The sequence below is a fragment of the Ochotona curzoniae genome, unplaced genomic scaffold, assembly GCF_017591425.1.
Source record: "Ochotona curzoniae isolate NIBS_2020 unplaced genomic scaffold, NIBS_Ocur_1.0 contig_1482, whole genome shotgun sequence".
NCBI classification, from domain to species: Eukaryota; Metazoa; Chordata; class Mammalia; order Lagomorpha; family Ochotonidae; genus Ochotona; species Ochotona curzoniae.
Window position 1 is genome coordinate 1563913 of NW_024465100.1, and position 20593 is coordinate 1584505.

Genomic DNA, 20593 nt, shown 5'->3' on the forward strand with positions numbered 1-20593 from the left:
GTGGATAATCCACCTGTCAGCTAGGGGAAGTGGACTCAGAAAGGTTGCTTACCCCAGGCTCATCGGGAAGACCAGCAGAAGTGCCCAGGAGAGCTCTATTTCTTAGTCCCATGGGATATGCAACCTATGAAAACCTTTCACTGTTCACAGTTTCACAACTGCCCACTTTGAGCCATGGAAAGAACCAGGTCTCATGGTCTAATCCTACCAGGGACACAATGAGCTGGGACTTCAGGCAGAGCCCAAACAGGATCTTCCTGAGCTTGCTGACTTTGCTTTTAAACATGAACATGAAGACATTTCAAGGGTTAATTATGAGCCTTTAGAAATCCTAAACTTTTATCTTTTAAGAATGTTTATGTAACTTTTTGTATGGCACTAGTGTGTGTGTGTGTGTGTGTGTGTGTGTGTGTGTGTGTGTACGTTTTAGGAGGTCAAAGCAGTTAGCATATTTTCTGCAAACCAAATACCATACACACATGCACACACGTACACAAAGGAAGGTTGTATTTATTGAGCCCATTGGAGGCTCTGCCATCCACTCCCTCTGATGTCACAATGCAGAAGTGCAGACACTGTTCCCTACCACTGCCAGCCAGCCCACTACTTTTCTGTTTTCAATCTAACACTCTACTTGAACATTTTAAGAAAAGTTTCTCCTTTTTTTTTAAAAAATTTTATGAAGAACTATACCATTGTAATGATATAGGGGAAATTAGAGAGAGGGTGGGACCTGGGGAAGGGGTAAGGAAAATCCCAGAATCTATGGAACTGTATCATAAAATAATAAAATCAATAAATTTAATATTTTAAAGATTTATTTTTGTTGGAAAGGCAGATTTTGTAGAGAGAAACAGAGAGAGAAAAATCTTCTGTCCAATGGTTCACTCCCCAAGTGACTGCAGCAGTTGGAGCTGAGTCGATCTTAAGCCAGGAGCCAGGATCTTCTTCTGGGTCTCATATATGCATGCAGAGTCCCAAGGCTTTGGGTCATCCTCCACTGCTTTCCCAGGTCACAAGCAGGGAGCTGGATGAGAATTAGAGCAGCGGGGACACGAGCCAGTGCCCATATGGGCATCCCAGTGCATGCAAGGTGAGGTTCAGCCACACTAGCAGTGTGGTGGCTGGGTGAATTCCATCATCTCCCTAATATTCTGTGGCTCCAGGTCTCTCTTTACAAAAATGAAGCCAGAAAACACACACTTTAGCACCCGAGGGCTCACTGCTTGGTGCCTAGCACTCCCTTATCTGCTGCTGGAGAAAGAGAGTTGCAAACTGGCGGGAAACCTTGCAAGATGAAAAGCGACCCTAAGAGTTGGTCATGGCCAGGCAGATTGCAGCAGGACAGAACGTGCCTTCTGACAGCCTGAAGGGGTCCCTGCTCACCCTGCTCTTAGCTCATTACTGCTGGTGCTTCATTATCAGATGAGTGATGGGACAGGAGGAGGTGAAGAACCGATGGGATCGTTGGCCCCACAGTCAGTTTTTGATGAAAAGTCCATTTTCTTATCATTGCAGGGATAGAATGCAGTTTGCAGGGACTTGGGAAGACCTACTGTCTCATCATTGTGAGAGTGTGTGTTATATGTATATTTGTGTGACCTTTTGGTGTTTCCTCCAATAACTCCAGAAAACATGTTTATTTCCAGTTGAAATATCTCTTCTCCTAAAAAATCAAACTAATGTAGATTTGTTGGAGAAAATTTGGAGAATACAGAAATAGGGCCCAAAGAAACTAATTTCATCACCTGTTCTGATAATTTTGGTGAAGAGCTACCAGACCATTTGCTATTTTGACATATGTTCATTTCTATGACCTAAAGCTCTGAGTAGGACCCTGGGAAGGCTTGCTTGCAGTAAATATTTGCTGAATGAATGTATAATTATAAAGCACACTATGAAGGGAACTGGGTGGTCCAGATGTAGCAGAGAGCCACAAATATACAGTGCTTGGGTCTGGCTATCCTGTATCTAACCTTCTGCTGTTCGTGACTTTCTCTCTTTGGTTAAGTCTCTGCTTCTCTGGGCTGTTTCTTTTTCAGAAAAGTCATCACTGAAGCTAAGGTTGAGTGCTCTGTGCATTGGTGAAGGCAAGGTATGTGGACATTTATTTCTCTTTTATGGCTCCATGACGTATGTTCCTGCTGTCTCATTTTATACACAAGGAAATGGGTATGGAGAGGTTAAGGGGTTGGCATAGAGGCACACAGCCAACAAGTCGAAAGCTGGCCATGAACTTAGGCCTGGGCTCCTCCCCTGCTGGACTGTGGAATTAAGTGACTCTGAAGGCCCTTCCCTGCATAGGGATCTGAGTGACAGCAGAATGGTTTGGGGAGGCAGGGGCTAAACTCAAGAAAGTCAATCTTGGAACAAGGTCCATCTAATTGTGGAGCTCCTGGAGCAAAGCTCTCAACTGAAAGTCTTCCTCCTGGAGCATGGATGGTCTATAGGGCACCAATGGAGCATAATTAGAGACCAGGCATTGTCTGCCCTTCCATCAGTGCCCTGTCACTCAGACGTGGGGCCACAAGGCTCTTGGTGGGTGTTCTTTTGCTTCCAGGGCCTCACTAGACTGCCACCCACAGGACAGTGCCCAAGGGTCAGGCAGTGATGCCAATAAGAGATCCATCAGATGACTGCTGACCATGAGCAGTCACTGATGCATTTGATGAGGGAGGAAGAAGGGGAATACAGGCTGATGATTAGCTAGAGTTGCAATTAGCAGAGGACTGTCCTTGCTCCCTGCCATCCACCGACCCCCTGAGGCTTGTGTTTTAGCTTCATGTCCATGGTAACCAAGTCTCCTTTCTGGGCAGGAGGAATGGGCTTCAGTAAACAGACCTATTTGTGTGACTTCTATTACTCATTTGAAGCAGTGTCACTCCCTTTTCCACTGTGGTCTGAGTCTCTGAGTCAGACGGAGCCTACAACAGGGTTCTCTGAACTGATGGCTCACTCCCAGCCACTCTTGAATGACTGCCAACTTAGCAGGGCGTAGCTTACCAACAAATCTTTTTTTTCTTTTTTTTTTTTTTTAAGCCAGACTGATTCATAGAAACTCCTTTAAAACACCAGTGAGAAGAAGCCGCCCAGGACACACCCCAGCTCACCAGCCGAGGAAACTTATAACCTCAGGAGGCAGGGCCCTCCCCTCACTGCAGTCGCACACCTCCAGTGGAGCAGACCGGGCAGCCACCAGCTCCTGCACACTCCGGCCACCTCCGTTGCTGGGTCCCCCAAGGTAGGACAGCTCCTAATGCTGTGGCTACACTTCTTCTTCTAACCTTACATCTTCTTTTTTCTCTATTTTTTTCTATGATCTTTAAGAGTCAAATTCTTGTGACTTGCAACTAACAGTAGAGACTGGGGTCCCTTTTCCATAAAGATCAGAAAATTATGTTGAGAGGAGTCAGTGGGACATTGCCAGGATTGAGCTCTACTCGCATGATACAGTGGTTAGGTGCCTGCTCTGAACATGTGGACGGAGTGGGGACTTTGGAACGAGCTGGGGAATGATATTCTTTACAGAGAAAACACTGCATACCTGGGGAGTGACACTGTAAACTTGCCACATGCTGTCTCCAGCGGACTCACATAGCTTCGGGACTTGAATTGTTCCTTTGCTTATTGCTTGGTTGTCCTGTGGGTAGATGGTTTTGGATGCTGGTGGGCACATACCTGATTGTGGTATACCCTTGTCATCGGCTTATACTGCTCTTTCACTTACCCCTTCAGTTCTGTGTCAATGGAAGTATTGTATTAGTTTCTTTTTCTCCTTGGGGATTGGGTTGTTTAAGAAAACCGTTAGAGAAAGAGAGGGAAAGAGGAAAGTGGAATTTCAAATAAAATGTGGGAGGAGTTCAGCTGAAGGAAGCTGGTGTGGTGGCAGGCTCCCTTCTCAGCCAGATGTGGAGGCTATGGGAGGGCAGAGGGGCGGCAGGGGGCGGCTGGATCCACAGCAGAGGGTGGGGCGGGAAAAGGCAGTCTGTTCCTGTAAAAAAATGTTGAATGGCTTCTCTTGCTTTCAACCCAGAGAAAGCCTCATTTTAGGGCTGAGCGAAAAAAGGGCAGATTCAAAGGGAGGCAAAGATTTTTTTTTAAGTGTCAGCGTGGAAGGGAATGGCTCTTGGGATCCAGCTCTTTCTCATTCCACTCTCCTTCCGAAACACGCCAGTGCCAACACCAGCACGCGCAACAATCTCCGAAGGAAATCTGGAGGGGCAGGGTAGTTTTCCTCTTCGCTTGTGTTTTGCTTTAAGGTTGGCATTTTGGTTGAATGTCTTAACAGAGGTGTGGCCCATTTCAACATAGATATGGGTGTATTTTTCCCCCCACGTCAACAAGATGAGGAGCACAGCAGGACTCAGCTTGTCTGATGAAGCGAGGTATTTCCCTCAGAAATGTGGGACGTTGGCAAGCAGTTTTTAAATGCAATGAGCCTGCGTGTTGAGCAGGCAGCACGCCTTTAAAACAGGCCCTGGAGGGATGGTTAAGTAGGAGCAAGGGCGAACTGCAAGATCCAGGAACTCCTACATGTTGACGATGTCCAGATCAGTGGGATGTGAGTTAGGGAAACCATTATTAGATGAATACTTATGGTTCTTATGAGGATAATACAGATCTTAGTTCTGCACAGGTTAAAACTAACAAGCAATGTTTTTTTTTTACTAACACTGATGACTCTTGGAGCATAATCCATCATGACTTGAGTCCTTTGTGGTGTCTGGTACAATAGTGCAGCTTCATGTAGGGGAAAAGAGGCTGTATTCTCCTAGAGTTCAGAGGGCACTTCACAAAATGCTATTCTGATTCCTGTGTTCTACTCCTCCTTTCAAAGGTAGCAGCAAGTGCCTTCGTGGTGTGAGTTTCACTGGCTCTCAGCCTCTCTTTGACGACACTGAGCTGGGAGGTTATTTTTTTCCACTCTCAGAAGCAGATCAGATTCCAGCCAGAATCTGAAGAATGGGGCGGGAGCAGAATGCTGTCCACAGCTGCAGGACATCCACTCTGGTGCCCTGGCCGGGATGGTGAGAGGTGGGGAGAAGGAGCTCCAGATTGCAAATCGTGTGGGGGTGCTGCGCTGCCCTAGGAGTTGCCCCGAGGCCATGAAAGACCAAACTAGCCCAGATCACATCCTTAGACCAGCAGAGAACCTGGGGGGACAGACAAATCCTCTGCAGAGCTCAGGAGCCCTGTACTGAGGCTTTCTCAGCCTTTCCCACTTTTAGCTCCTAGCCTTGAGAGAGGGAACATGGACCCACTTGGCTTGCTGCGGGTGGCCCCAGGAATTTTGGCTGAATTGTGCAGAATTGTGGCTTGGCTGGGATGCTGGAGGGCTTGTGGAGGAGGGTACCCTTGGGACAGATGGCTGCAAGATGGCCACAGAGAGAAACACAAGACCCTTCCAGGCTTCCTTTTGTTGTATTAGAACTCTAAATTCAGGAGGGATCTTGGCAGGGGTAGGTGGACTCATTCATTCTCCTTTTGTATACAGAGGTCTAATTTTCCTTCCCTATTGGACAGCTGGAACCTTATAGCTTTTTAACACTTTTGTACAGGGAAGGACAGTGCCTTCTCAGAGGTGCCTTTGTGGCAGCCTACCCCTTGCTGGATAACTCTAAGTTTTGGCATTCCTTAGGCTGAGCAAAATTCACTTTCTTTAGACTTCCTGGTCTAGAGGCCTCAAGTGACCCAGCAAGTATCTATTCTGGTTTTCTCATTGCTCAACCCCAATCTCTATATCCTGTAAATATCTAAGCCTTTTTTTTTTTTAAAAAACAATTAACAAACTCAATAGGTCTTCATTACATTGTTTTGTTTTATTCTTGACCTTTGGTTCAGAAAGAACACTTTTTGAAGCTCCACAATCATGCAGTGGTTGACCACACCCCTATGAACTGATCCTAAACACGCACACACAGTCCCTTCTTGAACCTAGCATGTACACCTCAGCAGCTGTGACCAAGGCTAAGCCAGCTGATTCCTTCTTCATGCTTCTTCATGGCAGTTGCTCCTGGTGGTCTCCAAGGCATCTGTCATTCTGAAAGTCTAAGATCACGCCATTCCTATTTGGAAAAATCTGTCAGATGCGTGCCTATTCCTATTTAATCCAAAAGTATTGGAAAAGTGAGAGGAAGCTGCCTGTGGGAAAATCCAAGTGGGATTTTCATAGAAGATGGCTGGCTGGCAGGTGCCTTGTGGGATCAGGCAGCCTCCCCATCCCATCCCTTTGGCATGGCATTCTCACAACTCACCTTCAGATGGAGTGGGCACTCCCCTGTCCCTGGGAGATAGAGATCTGACTAACAAAACATGCCAGGTGCCGACCTGGGTAAGAAGGGGCAGGCTCTTCATGCCTGTTAGGATGGCGCCTGCAGGAAAGACTTCACAGGAAATGAAATCAGACCCAGGGAGACACTGCACGGATCCGGGGAAAGAAGCTTCTGTCTGTTCTCAAGGAAGGAGATCCTGAAGGATGAAAATGTGTCTGTGCAGGTGTGGATGGAAACCAGTGAGGGATAAATCCAGAGAAGGCGAGAGAGGGTGTGAGGAAGATAGGAAGGGCCTCAGGGAGAGCAGGTGGGAGGTGAGGAGACAAGCCAATGCCTGAAGACAGGAGGAGGGTGTTTCCATCACTAGCTCTTTTCCCTCCTGTTGGGGAACCACCCACCCTCCACGTCTCGGGACAGTCCTGAGGTCAGAATTCAGTTTCTTGTGCCCAGGAAGAATCTTGGGCTTCTCCAGCCACATGGGATGTTTTCATTGTGCCCATTAAACCGTTGGAGTTTCCACTGAGTGTTTGTGCCAACAGGGCAGCGACCTACCTCCCCGCTCCCCACCACCCCGGTGTCTCCTCACTCTGAAGGTCAGAGGTGCACTAAGAGCATGAGGGGGCCTCATTAGAAGACCCCATGTGCCCTGCCATCAAGAGCCACAGCCAGGGTGGTGGGAGGGTTGCAGGAAAAGGGGAATTGGAACACTAGAATTTGGGGTAGGTGGTGGCATACAAAGCTGAAACCTGCAGAACAGGTTCTCAGGGCTTTGGTGCCGAGGGCACCCTTGGGCCAGGGTGGGGTCTGGGACTGAATGGGAAGCTGGTTGCTCCTGGTTTTTGGCAACCATACAAAGATGATTGTGCAGAGTAGGCTCCTTGGGGACATGACAGGAGTCCTTTGCTTTAAATGGTGGCACTGTGTGGAGGGGCTGCATGCTCTGACTATCCTGGAAGGCAGAATAGTTTTGGCAGAAGTTCTGGAACTTTCAGCAACAGACAGGAGAGACAGAAACCGTGCCAGACCGGAGGAGCCTGTCTAGAAGATGAGAGACAGTGGCTTCCCTGCTGACCAGGCTTCACCTTGGACGCAGGCATTTCCTTCTTTGTCAAGGGTCTGAGCTGAATGACTTCTGAACCCTGAAACAGTCATTGTCTTAAACCCAGAAACTGAGCCACAGCCCGCCCAGGGCCTGGGGGGGTGCCTCCCAGCCGTCAAGGGGCTCAGCTCTACCGCCATCTACTGTTGGGCCCGCCTAAGTGCCTCAGGGCCCTGCCACACCTTGAGTTTCTTCCCAAGCCCTGGTTATGATCTTGGCAGTCTTTCCCTGAAAGGCATTCTGGTTGCCAGAGCCTCCTCCTTCGTCAGTAGCAGAGGGTAACTGGGCTTCCGGCTTTGCCCAAGGGACACTTAGGGAACGATGGCTGGAGCAGCTGCAGTCTGGGGGCAGGGGTTGGGTTTAGCCTCTCAGCCCCCATGTCTGGCCCAAGCCTTTGTAGATGTGGCCAGATCCGCCCCCTCGCCTGGACACAAGGGAGGACTTGCGGAAATAAGGGAGGGGAGCTGCTTCCTGTGCGAAAACAATATTTGCAAAAACAATATTCCTGCTGCTTTTTTGCCTGTAGTGTCGTGGTTGGATCTCAGATTCAGCTAGAGCAGTTGAAAGCCCATGTCACCAGCCTAGGCTTTTCATTTGACACAAAGGACAGAGGCCCTGGTTCAGTGTCCAGCACGGCCCTTCACTCCTCATGCTCACCCCCCAGGGCTGGCAAGTCACGTAGGAAGCGATGGAGTCAAGGACTGGAACCTGGAACCTGAGCTCCTCATCACTTGGTCTTGAGGAGTCTCCAGCTAGAGCAGCTCATTGACTTTTTCCAAGTCAGCAGTTAGAGGCAGGATTTTCATAACATTCTTGTTCTTCTTCCTTCGCTCTCTCCATCATTCTTCCTCGCTCCTTCTCCAGCCCCACCCCTGGCTCCTCATCCCTAACTATGTAAGAGTTCAGCTAGTCTACACCAGCCCCAGATAAACACTGCTATTTCTGCAATGCTCCCTGCCACACCCCTCACACCACACCTCCCAGTACCGGGTGGGTGTAGTCCCCTTTCCTCTTGAGTGACCATGGCAAATGTCTGTATTTTCCCTGGAATGTGACAGTCTCTGCTTTCTCTTGACTGCATGACTGTGAATGTTTGTTCAAATCATGGAAGCTACAGTGTTCCTAAAAACATCATGCCTTACACACTTAGAGTGGGGAGCTGTGTGAAGTGCTTGCTATCCCTAAGGCAGGAGGAAATGGTTCCTCAGGATCCTTTTCCTCCTCTGTTTCCATGGAGAAATAAATACCCGTCCTCCTAACTCCTGCTGAGCATGGAGAAGTACACTAGCACAGGACAGCAGTAAGACTGGTCAGTGCTCGTCCATCTGAGAGAAGCACATCCAAGGCCCTTGCCCTTAGCCTGCCTTTCAGCCCAGCCTTTGCCTTCTTCAGGCATGTTCTCTGTGGCTCTCCCACAAGGAAGTGTTTCCTTCTCTTTTTGCTTTTTGTGTTTTGTTACCCCAAATGATCCTCCATGATAAACCAACACACAAAGAGCCTCCCAACAAAAACATATGATGGCCCCAACACATAGAGGACTATAGGGCTTCCATGCCACCCTGCAGAGGCCCCAGGAAGAGGCAGCGTGAGTTTTGGGTGTCACCCCTGTTGCAGAGACAGGGGCTGACTCATGGAGCTCACATGACCCAGAGCGGCGCCTTTCTCTCTTCTGCTTGCCTGGGAGGAAGCCCGATGTCTTTGATCAGATGGTGTGAGAAAGCCTTTTTCTAAGTTTGCAGCTGTCCAGAGACAGGGCAGAATGTCACTGTTGGAAAATCACGAGCCGATGAAAAGACAGGGGCGTGTCTAGCAGTAGAGCAATCTCAGGGCTGTGTTATGACTTGATTGAGGTTTAGGGGTTGAAGGTGAGGGCCACCAGAGGGAATTTCCTGGGCTAGGGAGTTTTTCCCTAACCAACCTTTCTAGAAAAAGAGGAGTCAGGAGTCTGGTTGGGATCCTGTTGATCAGAGGCAGGATTTTGAATGGCCGTCAATGGCGTACATGCAGGTGGGCTGTCAGGAGGATTTTCCTAGTTGAATGTCTTGCAGGCAGTGAGCAGCTATAATAGGAGGCATTTACCCACAGCTCCATGATGTGCGCTTCCTAGTTCATGAGTTTCATATGCTGGGGAGAATTTTACAAGTCCCTCTTCAGTTCACATGTCTTCTGAAGCACAGAGGTAGTTAGAAATCTAAGATCTTTCAATTGCATTCATATAGTTCCTCTTGAAAAAAGGACAGCATATGCATGTCTGTGCCCTTGTATATTCAGACATCCAAGACACTGAGCAAACGGCTCTGTTTTTATAGATATTAATATGGAAACATAGCAAGTTTTCTTACTCAATACATACTCACACTTAATACATAGTGGTAGTAATATATTAAATAACTTAATGATGTGGGAGTAAAGCTTATTTGCAAAAATAAATCATTTTGAATTTTGTGTTTATAAACACTTTAGTCAATTTGGACATTGATACTTTTTCCATACAAAAGAAATGTTACCTTCTTTCATTGATTTGTTCATTGACATTATATGTTTACTGCGCATCATGGACAAACACTTGAATCATTATCTCCTGTTTCCAATTAGCAGGAATTTGGTTTGAAATAGAGGCAGGATTCAATCCCAAGCCCTGCCCTGATATGGAATGCTTAACCCATCATGTCTTCTCCCATCATTGGTTTTAATAAAGAGCAACATGAAGGGAGGAGCTTAGTAGGGAAACGGGTGGAGGCCAAACTATGCATCTGGGAAGACTCAGAGAAGATAGGAGTTTTACTTGACAGAAAAGAACTTAATAGACATTACTGTAGGAAGAAGCCCCAAACAAGGTGTTTATTATATGGAAATGAAGGTCTTTACATTCCAAGAGCCAATGTGAGGGGTTTGGGGCCTCTTTTCTGGTCTGCGTTGTGGTGGGTGGGGGCTGTTTGGAAGTTTTGAGTGGAGGAGTGATATGGTCAGGTAACTCAGGTGTGGTATAGAGGCTAGATCAAAGGGGGATGCATCAGGGAGAGGAGTGCACAGTGGGAGCTAGTACTCAGGACCAGGCTGAGTTGGACAGTCAGACTTGGAGGGGGGAAGTGATGGCGTTCAAACCTGTGACTTAACTATGGGATGACGGAAAAGGAGAGAATTGGGCAGCTGGCCAGCATGGCTCTTTTCTCTCCAGAGAAGCCTGGGTTGTCTCCTAGGGATTGATGAGCCTGGCTGTAGCAGTGCAGCCGTGTACTTCTTGAAGAGCCCTCTGTGTCGTCTCCCTCTTCTGTCTGGGAGGATATCACCCCCCTCACCTGAGGCTAGGGAATCTGAACTCTATGAGACTCCTGAACTATTCATAGAATCCGCAGCCCTGGCTCTTGCTAATTCAGTGACTTAAGTCCTGCAGGTCCTGCCACTTGCTTTGCTGCAAGTGCATTTTCCTCGTGTGTTGTTCCCAGTGATGGTGCCGGAGACCACTTTTATAGACCACTCCCTGAAGGAGTTCAGTAAACACATGCAGGCTCCAGGGAAGGAAGGGAAGTCACCTGGTCCCTCTCCTGGCAAGCAGGGAGCCAAGCATGCGAATCTGAACATGCCACTGTGGTGATTCGCAACATCTCTCGCGAAGTAGTTACCCTCCAGCAACAGAAGGGCTTCTCACAGCAGCCTGGCTGCTTTCCTCAGCGCTCAGAGTCCTCTAACCCCGAATAGGTGTCAGGAAGTCAATGAAGATTCAGGAGGATAACAGCACCTAGAGAAGATGGTCATCTCCTACCATGTTTCTCCTGCCCCTTCCCTGTTCACTAGTCACATGGAGCTGCAATCATCAGTAGTTTGAGTCCTCAAGGTCATTTTTACTAACTGTAATAAAACTCCTGTGAATAAAGAACTTCAGATACAGGATCGCCTGTGGTGGTGAGGCCCTCATTAGAGATAGGAACATATAGAAACCATGGCTGTTGCGTGGCCTAGGCATTGTGGGAAGGAAAGAAGAAACATGGCCAGAAGCCAGAGATGACAGGTGTGGGAAAGGAACTGGCAGGCTTATCCATCAGGTTGGAAAAGAGAGCACCGATAATGCTGCTGCTTGGGGACATTCCCAACAAGTGTCAGCTTGCTTTGGGACTGCCCAGCACACCAGATTCTCTGCAAAACAAGTGTTGCACTGAAGTGGTCGGCATCACAGCACCATCATTTGCTGCCTCCTTGTTTGAGCTACCCAGTTAGGACTGAAGGCATGCTTTCCATCGCAGAGAGGCACTTATTTATAGAGGTATGAGGGAGATGTCTATTACTATTTTAGTGAAGTAAATACACTGTTAAGAAAGTTGAAACAGCCAATACTTCCAGTGATAGAAATGCCAGAGAATCTTTTCTCAGCGCTTTTGAATGAGACCAGATGCCCACAGGGGCAGGGATGGAGACTGTTTGCAAGCTGTGTCACCATGGATGGGTAGATCACCACGTCTCTAGAGTGTGGGACCTTCTGTTGTCTATATCCTTTCTACTCTGCTATTTGATAGGATCCCACACACTCATCCAGTAGGTACCAGGGGTCTCTCTCTCCTACAGATGGGGTGACTAGGAATGATTCAGCAGCAACATTTAAGAAAAATTAGATCATTCTTTTTCCAAATGTGTTGAGGGACAGCCATGGAAAATCATGGTGGATGACAGTGATAATACCTGACAAATTTGGGACAGTGGAAATATGAAGTTAAAGTATTATGCAATAGCTCCAGCTAAACAACTTCTACTTCTGACTGCAGCCAAAGCAGAGAGAATTGTGTACAGTAAAAGCACTAACTAATCCAAAACATGTCGCTTCTTTTCATGGTAGAAAGACACAGTACAATCACAAAACTCCAAGATGAAAGGGTTGCTTTTACGCTTTATTTCTCCACCCACTCCTCCAGCCTGCAATGGGTGGGGAATAACGACCAGGTGGGACTTGGCTTGGATCAGACGTGAGATGGGGCCAGCAGCTCACATGCCCTGGGGGATTGTGGTAGGGGGTTCCAATGGAGAGGCCTTAGTGGAGATGCAGTGGGAGAGGTCGTCCAAGTGGAGACTGAATGCCAGTGGTAGGAAGTCAGGCTGTACGAGAGGGGTTTTCAGAGCAGTACAAGGAGACAGGAAAAGCTGCCAAATCCCTCAGAGCCTGTTGGGAAGGGAACTCGCAGTGTTTCCTGGTACTTATGTAAGTAGCCTCCCGAGGTGTATTCTATCTGGCTCTTTGCCCCCTTAATGAATTCCCACTCTTAGAAGCAGTAGGTTTGTAAACTTGAAGCCCAAGCAATAAGACAGTCAGTTGAAGTGCCTGAAGAGGATTCCACCTAAATACTGGTTACATAATATTCAAAGGCCTTTTGTCAGCTTCTTCCTTTGCCTAGGCAGAGCAAGAAGATGGTGATGGAGTGATGTGGAGGTGTGGGGTCTCAGGAGGATGAGCTGAGAAGAGTGTCCTTTCTCCTGGTCGCTCCTGGGGTGTGTTCCTAGGCCTTTCTATGCTCATGAGAGAAGGTTTAGATTGATCATTTCTGAGGGGACGAAGATGAGTTTATGTGCACCGTCTGGTGAGATGCACAGCAGGTGGCTTCCTTCTTGTGCTTCACAGAGCAAAGCCTGGTGACTGAGTACCTGAGTGGTATTGGGAGCAGCTACCTGGGCTCATGGATGAAAAATAGTGATAATAACTGTGACCAGAGAAGCCCCACTGTTAGTCATGGGCCAGGTACTGAGCTGGGTGTTCTCCATATGTGATCCAGTTCATTTCCCCTCTGATTCTTAGAGGAGATGAAAACAGAGGTCAAATAACAATTCTAACTCAATCTGGTTCTGATTCACAGACCTTTTCTCACTGTGTATTAAATTCAAGCAGAAAATTGGGGAGGTATGCAGACACATGAGAAAAGCAAAAATGAACTTGAATGTGCCAGGGTGGTTACTAATAGCAGCCATGAAAGCTCCAAGCTCTCCCAGTCTGCCAGGGCTATAGGATCAACTTTATCACCTTTGTCTTTTACGGTTACACTGGACACATTCTTTAAAAATAGCCTGTGTTGGAGGGGTGTTCTCAGATGGGGAAGGGCTTGTTGGTGAGCATCACGGTGTACAATGGAAGCCAGAGCCTTGCTGGAAGAACAAGGCATGCTGGTGTATGTTACATCATTCTAGATTTTGAGTGCCTGGTAGGGAAAGCAAGAGGAGATAAAAGGCACCTGAAGTGTTGGAATGATGCTATCAGTATGCTGTAATAATACCTACGTGGCATGAAAGTGGTGCAAATGTACTCCAAAGCATCAATTAAATGAGGTGGCGTGAGAGAGAAGAAGGGGACCTGCAGGATGATTCCAGCTGCCTCCTCCCCACAAGGGTGAGGTCATCCACTCATCCACCTGGCTAGGGCCAAGTCACCTCCAGCCCTGCCATTTTCATGTGCCTTTCAGCTGCCCTGCATTGTAGCTGTGTGGGTCATGACCAAGTGCTCCTTCTGTGGCCCACATCAATCCTAAGAGCCTCCCAATGTGCATCTCTCATCCTGCCTTCACATCCTGCAGTTCTGATCAGTGAGTTACCAAACTGCTAAAACGATGGCTAGCATGCCTTGTTGGTCCGTGCACATCTTAGTCTGTACTAGTTCCCAGTCTCCCAGCCACACGCCCCACCTTTACCTGCCTTCTGTATCAGGTCCTGAGGGACTGGCATCTGTGTAGCTGTCATGCACAAGTAGAAAGTGACAATTGATGGTACTCAAGCTGTACACCCCTGGTGATCCAGAAGTGTCGCACTGGGCTGTGGTGTGCATGACACTTGTCCCAGATGGAGAGCGGCTTCCCTGCCCCAAGGCACCCACAGCCCAAAGGCTCGGGTATAATAACAGTAGTCTGCAGTGTTCAATCAGGAGTGATCGGACCATTAAACTGTAATTAGGTTGTTGTAATTATTGAATACCAAACAGCATTATAATAATAAAAGTTGTGTATCACATTTTATATCACACCTGGGATCAAATTAGTAGCCTGTTCAGTGTATGGGCATTGAGTAATAGCTGCTATTCTGAAAAAGCCTTCACTGCTATTAAAACTGCTGGCTGAGCAGTTGGATGGAAGGAGCCTGGGCACTTCCCTAGTGGAAAATGGAAGTTCATCTGACACCGTTTCACAGAAACCTGGAAATTACACACTATTAAAACAAAACTGAAACACAAAAAACCAAAGTCCTGTTTTTGGATTCTAAAACACTAACACATAGCATGGTAATAATTGATATAAAAGCAATAGGTTATATTAGAGAAATGAACATATAATTCCCTGAGAATAAGCAGAATTACATTTAGGTATATGTAAGTAGACGAATATGGATGTGGACATATTAGAAGTGAGGTGGACCAAGGTGGTTTTTACGGGTTTATAATGGAATTGTGATGGCTTTTATTGTAACGTTAAGTTCACCTCTGTGGAAGAGAGAATCATCTTATTGCATGTCAGTAAACTTTTGTGTTCCTGTTTGTCTTCTTTGCAGAACTTTCCTCACTCACAAGTGACCAAGCAAGGCACGATGTTGGTGTTACTGGCTGCCATCTTTGTGGTCCACATCGCCACCTGTGTTATGCTCTTTGTTTCGACCATCGCCAATGTGAGTTGTGTCCTTCTGCTGAGGAATTTGCTGAATATTTACAGAAGGAGCCACCAGAGATGTTTAAGCCACACCCCTTACCCCGTGAGGACATCTGGCTTAGCTCTGGGAAAACATACACTCACACACGCTCTCACTTCTGACTACCAAATAATGAGGTGACGAAAGCAAATGTTCATGGAGGGATCACGCCAGGGGCTGTGGCTGTTCAGAGGCCACAGGATGTTAGTATCCAGAAAAGGATGGTAGATAGATGGGTCTTCTTAGTGAAGAGTGGGTGGTGGGAGGGAGCATTCCAGGTAGGAGAGCAAGCTCTGTTGAGAGACAAGGACAGCCTCGTGGCTGATACGGTGTGTCCCTTCCTTTAGGAACCAGTAAGTAGGGTGGAAGAGAAAGGAAAGAGCCTTTGATTGCCAGACCTGTGAATTCAGTAGCCTGGGTCTACTGAATTCATTCATTGCCAGATTAACCTTGTGCTACTGAACTCAAATACCAAAAATACTCTACAGAGGTAGCCACATGTGCTTCTGTCTGAACCTTGGGCTGCTCTGACCTCTAGTGGTAGTTAATAATGCCCAATTTGCTTTTCTTTTCCTGGCTGGTGGGGCAGGTGGAATGGGATTGGGGGGGTTGGAGGGAAAAAAATCACCTTGGACTTAAAAAATATAGGTCCCCAATTACTAAGGGGATAAATTATGGTTCCCAAGTTTGTTTAGATCCCTGCCAGAGTTAAACCATCAATGGTTTTCGAATTCAGAGAGGAGCAGAGCTTAGCAAAGGATGGGTGGGATCCTAAGCAAGGCTAATTTAAGCCTAACTGAGATAAGATACCACCCTGCCCATGAGGCCTCCCAGGGATTTTGTAATTTCGCCATTCTGTTTGCCAACATTATGTGTCTCTGGATAAGAGGCCGGATAAACTTCTTCAAAGTCTGTGAGTGGATGCCAGCACACCTCCTATCTGTGAATTATCAGCCGCTAATACAGGGCCTGGCACGCAGTTGTGTGTTGAGTGAAGAACGGGTAATTGCATGTCGATGGCTCTGCTCTGTGTGTGAGCATGCACGTGCGTGCATGTGGACAGCACCTGCCTGGCTGTGCTCTCCCAGAGGACTTGCTTCCCTCAGGTTGGGCAGGAAGGGGTGCTGGCTCAGGGCTGCGGGAATACCTTTGGTCACTCTTCCTCATTCAGGTGTTCTTGCTGCACTGTTTCACTCTGAAATGACTGTGCTGCAGTGACGGTCAAAGTCCGACCCTTCCATTCAGAGGGAAATCTGACCACTCAGACTCTACTATTTTCCCAGCAGCTCTTGTGGTTCCATTTTGCTCTTTGGACATTTTCCCTCGACTTTTTTTTGTTGTTGTTGTTAGCCATGACCTTAACTGAAGCAGTCATGGCAGAGTGCACAGGGCTCTTCAACATGCTGTCGAAAATGTTCATTATGACAACACTGTGCATATATTTCCAAACTTTGTTTTTGGTTCCCAAATAAACTTAGGTCTCAATTCCAGTTTCCATAAATATTTTGAAGTACCCTTTCATGGATTTCACCCTTAAAAGCAATTTCCTCAGAGTTTCTGTTTCTTAGAACTTTAGAATTTTGAGCCATTATGTGTGAATTACTTCCTGTTTTAATTGTGCGTGTGTGTGTGTGTGTGTGTGTGTGTGTGTGTGTGTGTGTGTGTGTGTAGTCAGCTTATGAGAAATGGGAAGCCCAAATAAGTTTGAGAATTTTATTTCTTCTGACTCTCAGCCTTGTATTTATTGGGATATAAGTGATGAAGATTTAGTAAACCAGTTTTCTATTTTCTCTGTTTCCCTTTACAACGGCGAGTCCATTTCTAATCAATGTTTTGTGTCCTTCTGGTTTTAGGTCTGGATGGTTGCAAATTCAACCATCAGCTCATCCGTAGGTCTCTGGAAAGACTGTACCAATGGTAACTGCGTAGGCCTGCTATATGGCGGTGAAGGTACATGTAACAACAGCATGTGAGGCTGACACGTGGGTGGTCATGGTGGGGACTCATGACTCCTGGTGTGTCTAACACCCTTGCTCTCCCTGTTCTGTGTTCATAGGAGCTATCAAGGCGGTACAGGCCTTCATGATCCTCTCCATCATCTTCTCTGTCATCTCCCTCCTTGTCTTCGTGTTCCAGCTCTTCACCTTGGAGAAGGGAAATCGCTTCTTCCTGACAGGGGCCACCATGCTGGTGTGCTGTGAGTATTTCTGGGGCAGGCTTGGTACACAGAGCAGATGCTGTTGAGGGACTCTACCTTGGCAGTGCCTAGTAACACATGCAGGTTAGCACATGGCTTAGTGGTCCTGCCTTGTGCACTTTTCTCCTCTGGTTATTTGTTCCCTTGTGGAGAACCATGGATGGTTGCTTGGATAAAGACCCCTCATCTGCTTCACTGTCTAAAACAAGTGTTCTTGGGCAGCTACCAAGCAGCTGGGACCCATTGCTAGCCATTATCTACACAAAGGTTGAAAAAAGCAGCAAGATGGGAGTCCTCATACAGACAGGAGCATTGCCCCAGTGCCCACGAATGTCTCCCTTTGTATCCTGTGCCATTCCTCCCTTTGTATACCCCATGTGGTGGGAACCCATATTCCTTTATAACCCTGAGTAACCTGCCTAGATAGGTTGGGGTTCAGGCAAGCGACCTGGTATCAAGGAGGACCTGTGTTTTACTCTGACCAGATCAATTATGAGCACCCAGCCATCTTGAATTCATTGGTATAACCCCAAGCTCAATCGAGGGCAAATCAGCCAGACTCCTATTCAGGGCCAATTTGCAGAGTTTATTTCCCAGTTGCCAATGAGGGAGGTGGGATATTTTAACACTTGTAAAAGCCTTTTCTTGATGTTGAAGTCAAACAAGCAAAAATGTTTAAAATAATGAAAGCCTAACAATGTGTTTTCCCCTTCTGCAGGGCTGTGTATTTTGATCGGAGCCTCCATCTACACTAACCGTTACGTCTCTAAGCAAAACAGGTTCTTTGACGGTAGCAACGGTCATCATGGCTATTCCTTTATCCTGACCTGGATCTGCTTCTGTTTTTCCTTTGTTGTTGGTATTCTCTACTTGGTCCTGAGAAAGAAATAAGGCTGAAAAAGTGTATGGGCACCTGGGGGGTGGGGAGGAGGAAGCAGTCAAATCTGGGAGGGAAGTGGAAGTTGTTGTGCAGGAAAAACAAGAGTGGGGAGGGGGGAGGGAAAGGATTGGGGGAGGAAAGGCCCACACCCAAACTCTGGTTGGGATATTGTCTGCTGTCAAGCCCCAGCTCGTGGGAGCACGTGGTTGGTTAGGACATCGTGCAGGCCAGAGAGCCTCCCTCCGGTCACCAGACTTGGCCTCTGTAGTTCTTAGCTAAACACACCACCTGGGGCCCGTCAGCTGCTGCAACACTGGCTCTACTTCCAAGGGTGCATTCTGGGTCACGCACTGAGGTCCTGCAAACCTACTACACCAAGTTCAAATAGCGGTACAAGTTTTGGTAAGAGCACCTCTCGTCTTTGTGCTGAATGCGTGAAGCCTGGAAGCCATTCCGCACTCTGATCCCAAGTCAAGCATCACATTCCAGTCTGCAGCGATGGAAAGGCCAAAAAACGCCTTTGGCCAGAGAGCCATTGGCTTATTATTTTTTAAGAACAGGACTTTATTTAGTTTTGTAAAATTCAGAGGCATTTTTGACAAAACAGGGGGAAGAGAGGTGATTTATAAGGCCAAATTATGGATTAGCTGAACCAAGAACTTTTCACCATGGAAGGCCGGCCTGGGTGATGATCAGAACCCAGACCAGACTTCACACATAGCTGTCCTTTGTGGATATCTCTTGCCGTGAGCTTTTCTAGACCCCTTGCTTCAAAGCAAAGCCAGCTCTTCTAGAGTTCCTCGAGCCAATTGCAGCCAATTCCGTGGTGAAGGCACTGCACAAACTAAGCGCCAAGGGGCAGTCTTGCCAGTGCTCTATTAGGATTATGTTTTTAGGATTCCCCTCAGTGCCGTTGATGTCTCTTGTAAGTCTGTAATGGGAGAGAGGTGGACACATCCCCTTGTTACAGGATTCTGTTACCCTTCCTCTATATGGTAAACTCCTGAGGTCGCTTGTCTAGTTATCCATATTGGGAATCAAAGCTTCTAGGCTCAGGGACAGCTAGCTGTGCCACATGACAGTGTTCACCTCTCAGAGATCTTTCCTACCCTGTTTTAACAGGGGAGGCATCGCAATTCGGGAAGTTGATTAAAAACAAACAAACCAAAACCAAACAACAGATCCTTGGGTGAAAGGTGCTATGTAATTGCGACGTATTAATCATAATGTTTCAGTCACAAGAAGAACAGAGTGCCTGCCCCAGGAAAATGAGAAAATCCCATGAGATCAGTTAAAAAAATGTAGGTGATGGGCGGATATTTCCTTTTTCTTCTTACAGTAAAAAGTCTGAGGTACCCAGTGGGATGGTAGTTGAACCATCTGGGCCTACAGAAGCATGTCTAAACGGGGCTTGGAAGTAGTAAGTCATTCTTGGTTAGGCAGGCCTTGTCCTGCCCTGGGGCAGCTGTTTGAAATCATCTCAGATTCTGCATAGAGGGTGTTTTGAGGAAGATGTTTCCTTGGTCACCCTGAGAAGATCTGCCCCTGGGGAGAATCTGAAGCATCTTGCCTATTTGCCTCTAGCTTTCTCCTTGTATGCTTCTTACAGACCTTTGTTTCTTTGGGAAGTTATTATACCATAATTACTGGTATTTATGTAAAGGGACTATTACTAAGTACATTTTCTTTATGTTTATTCTGGTTAAGGGAATGTTGAGGAAAGGCCACTAAATTACTTGGGCTGTGGTAGAGAGAGTGGCCAGCAAAAACTGTGGGAGACTGAACTTTATAACTTTGATGTCATTATCACATGACTGTAGTGCAGTCACATTCTGTTTAGTGCAGAAGCATATTTACGTATTAAAAGTATTGAAAAATTAGTTTTGTTTTGTTAAAAAGTTGAACCATGACCGAACTAACCATACATTCCCTTGTCTTTTACTTTTTTCTTCTGTGACATTTATGTTTCATGTAATTTGCATTACATTGGTGGGGTGTTCTAGTACTGTATTTGGCTTCTTCATCAATAGATTGTTTCTTATACTATAATTGTAAATATTTTGATACAAATGTTTATAACTCAAGGGATATTAAAAACAGATTCTGATTCCCTTCACAGTGTGTGGGTGTTTTCTTTTCTTTAGAAAAATATGGATAATAGCAATGTGCCCCTAATGAGTTGTCTTTCAGTTTTCTTTGGATAATTTGACACTGATTTGAGTCATTAAGCTACTATCTTATGATAACTTAAGCTTTTCTACAATAATTCATAAAGCTGAAAGTTATTCAACATAGTTTTATCTTGCAGTAATGAAACAATTCTGAAAAAAACATGAGACTTCATCATCTAATCTGTTAGAGATTATGATCTTAAGTCAGTATGGTTTATGCTATTAAGAAAAGGGATTCTTATAAAGTTTCCTTGAAATACCAAGTTCTGCTAAAGTGTCTTCAAAATAGAAACTGATTCATAAAGCTGTGCAACACGCACATTGCAG

At 46.6% G+C, this 20593-nt stretch overlaps 1 protein-coding gene across 1 annotated transcript; it reads left to right on the forward strand.

Moving 5' to 3' along the window:
* The first annotated feature begins 3060 nt into the window (after positions 1-3060).
* EMP1 (epithelial membrane protein 1) lies at positions 3061-20211 on the forward strand. Its single transcript, XM_040967258.1, has 5 exons — positions 3061-3241; positions 14884-14997; positions 16872-16968; positions 17075-17215; positions 17934-20211. The coding sequence occupies exons 2-5, from the start codon at positions 14920-14922 to the stop codon at positions 18104-18106; spliced, it is 489 nt and encodes a 162-aa protein (XP_040823192.1). The 5' UTR covers positions 3061-3241; positions 14884-14919; the 3' UTR covers positions 18107-20211.
* The last annotated feature ends 382 nt before the right edge of the window (positions 20212-20593 follow it).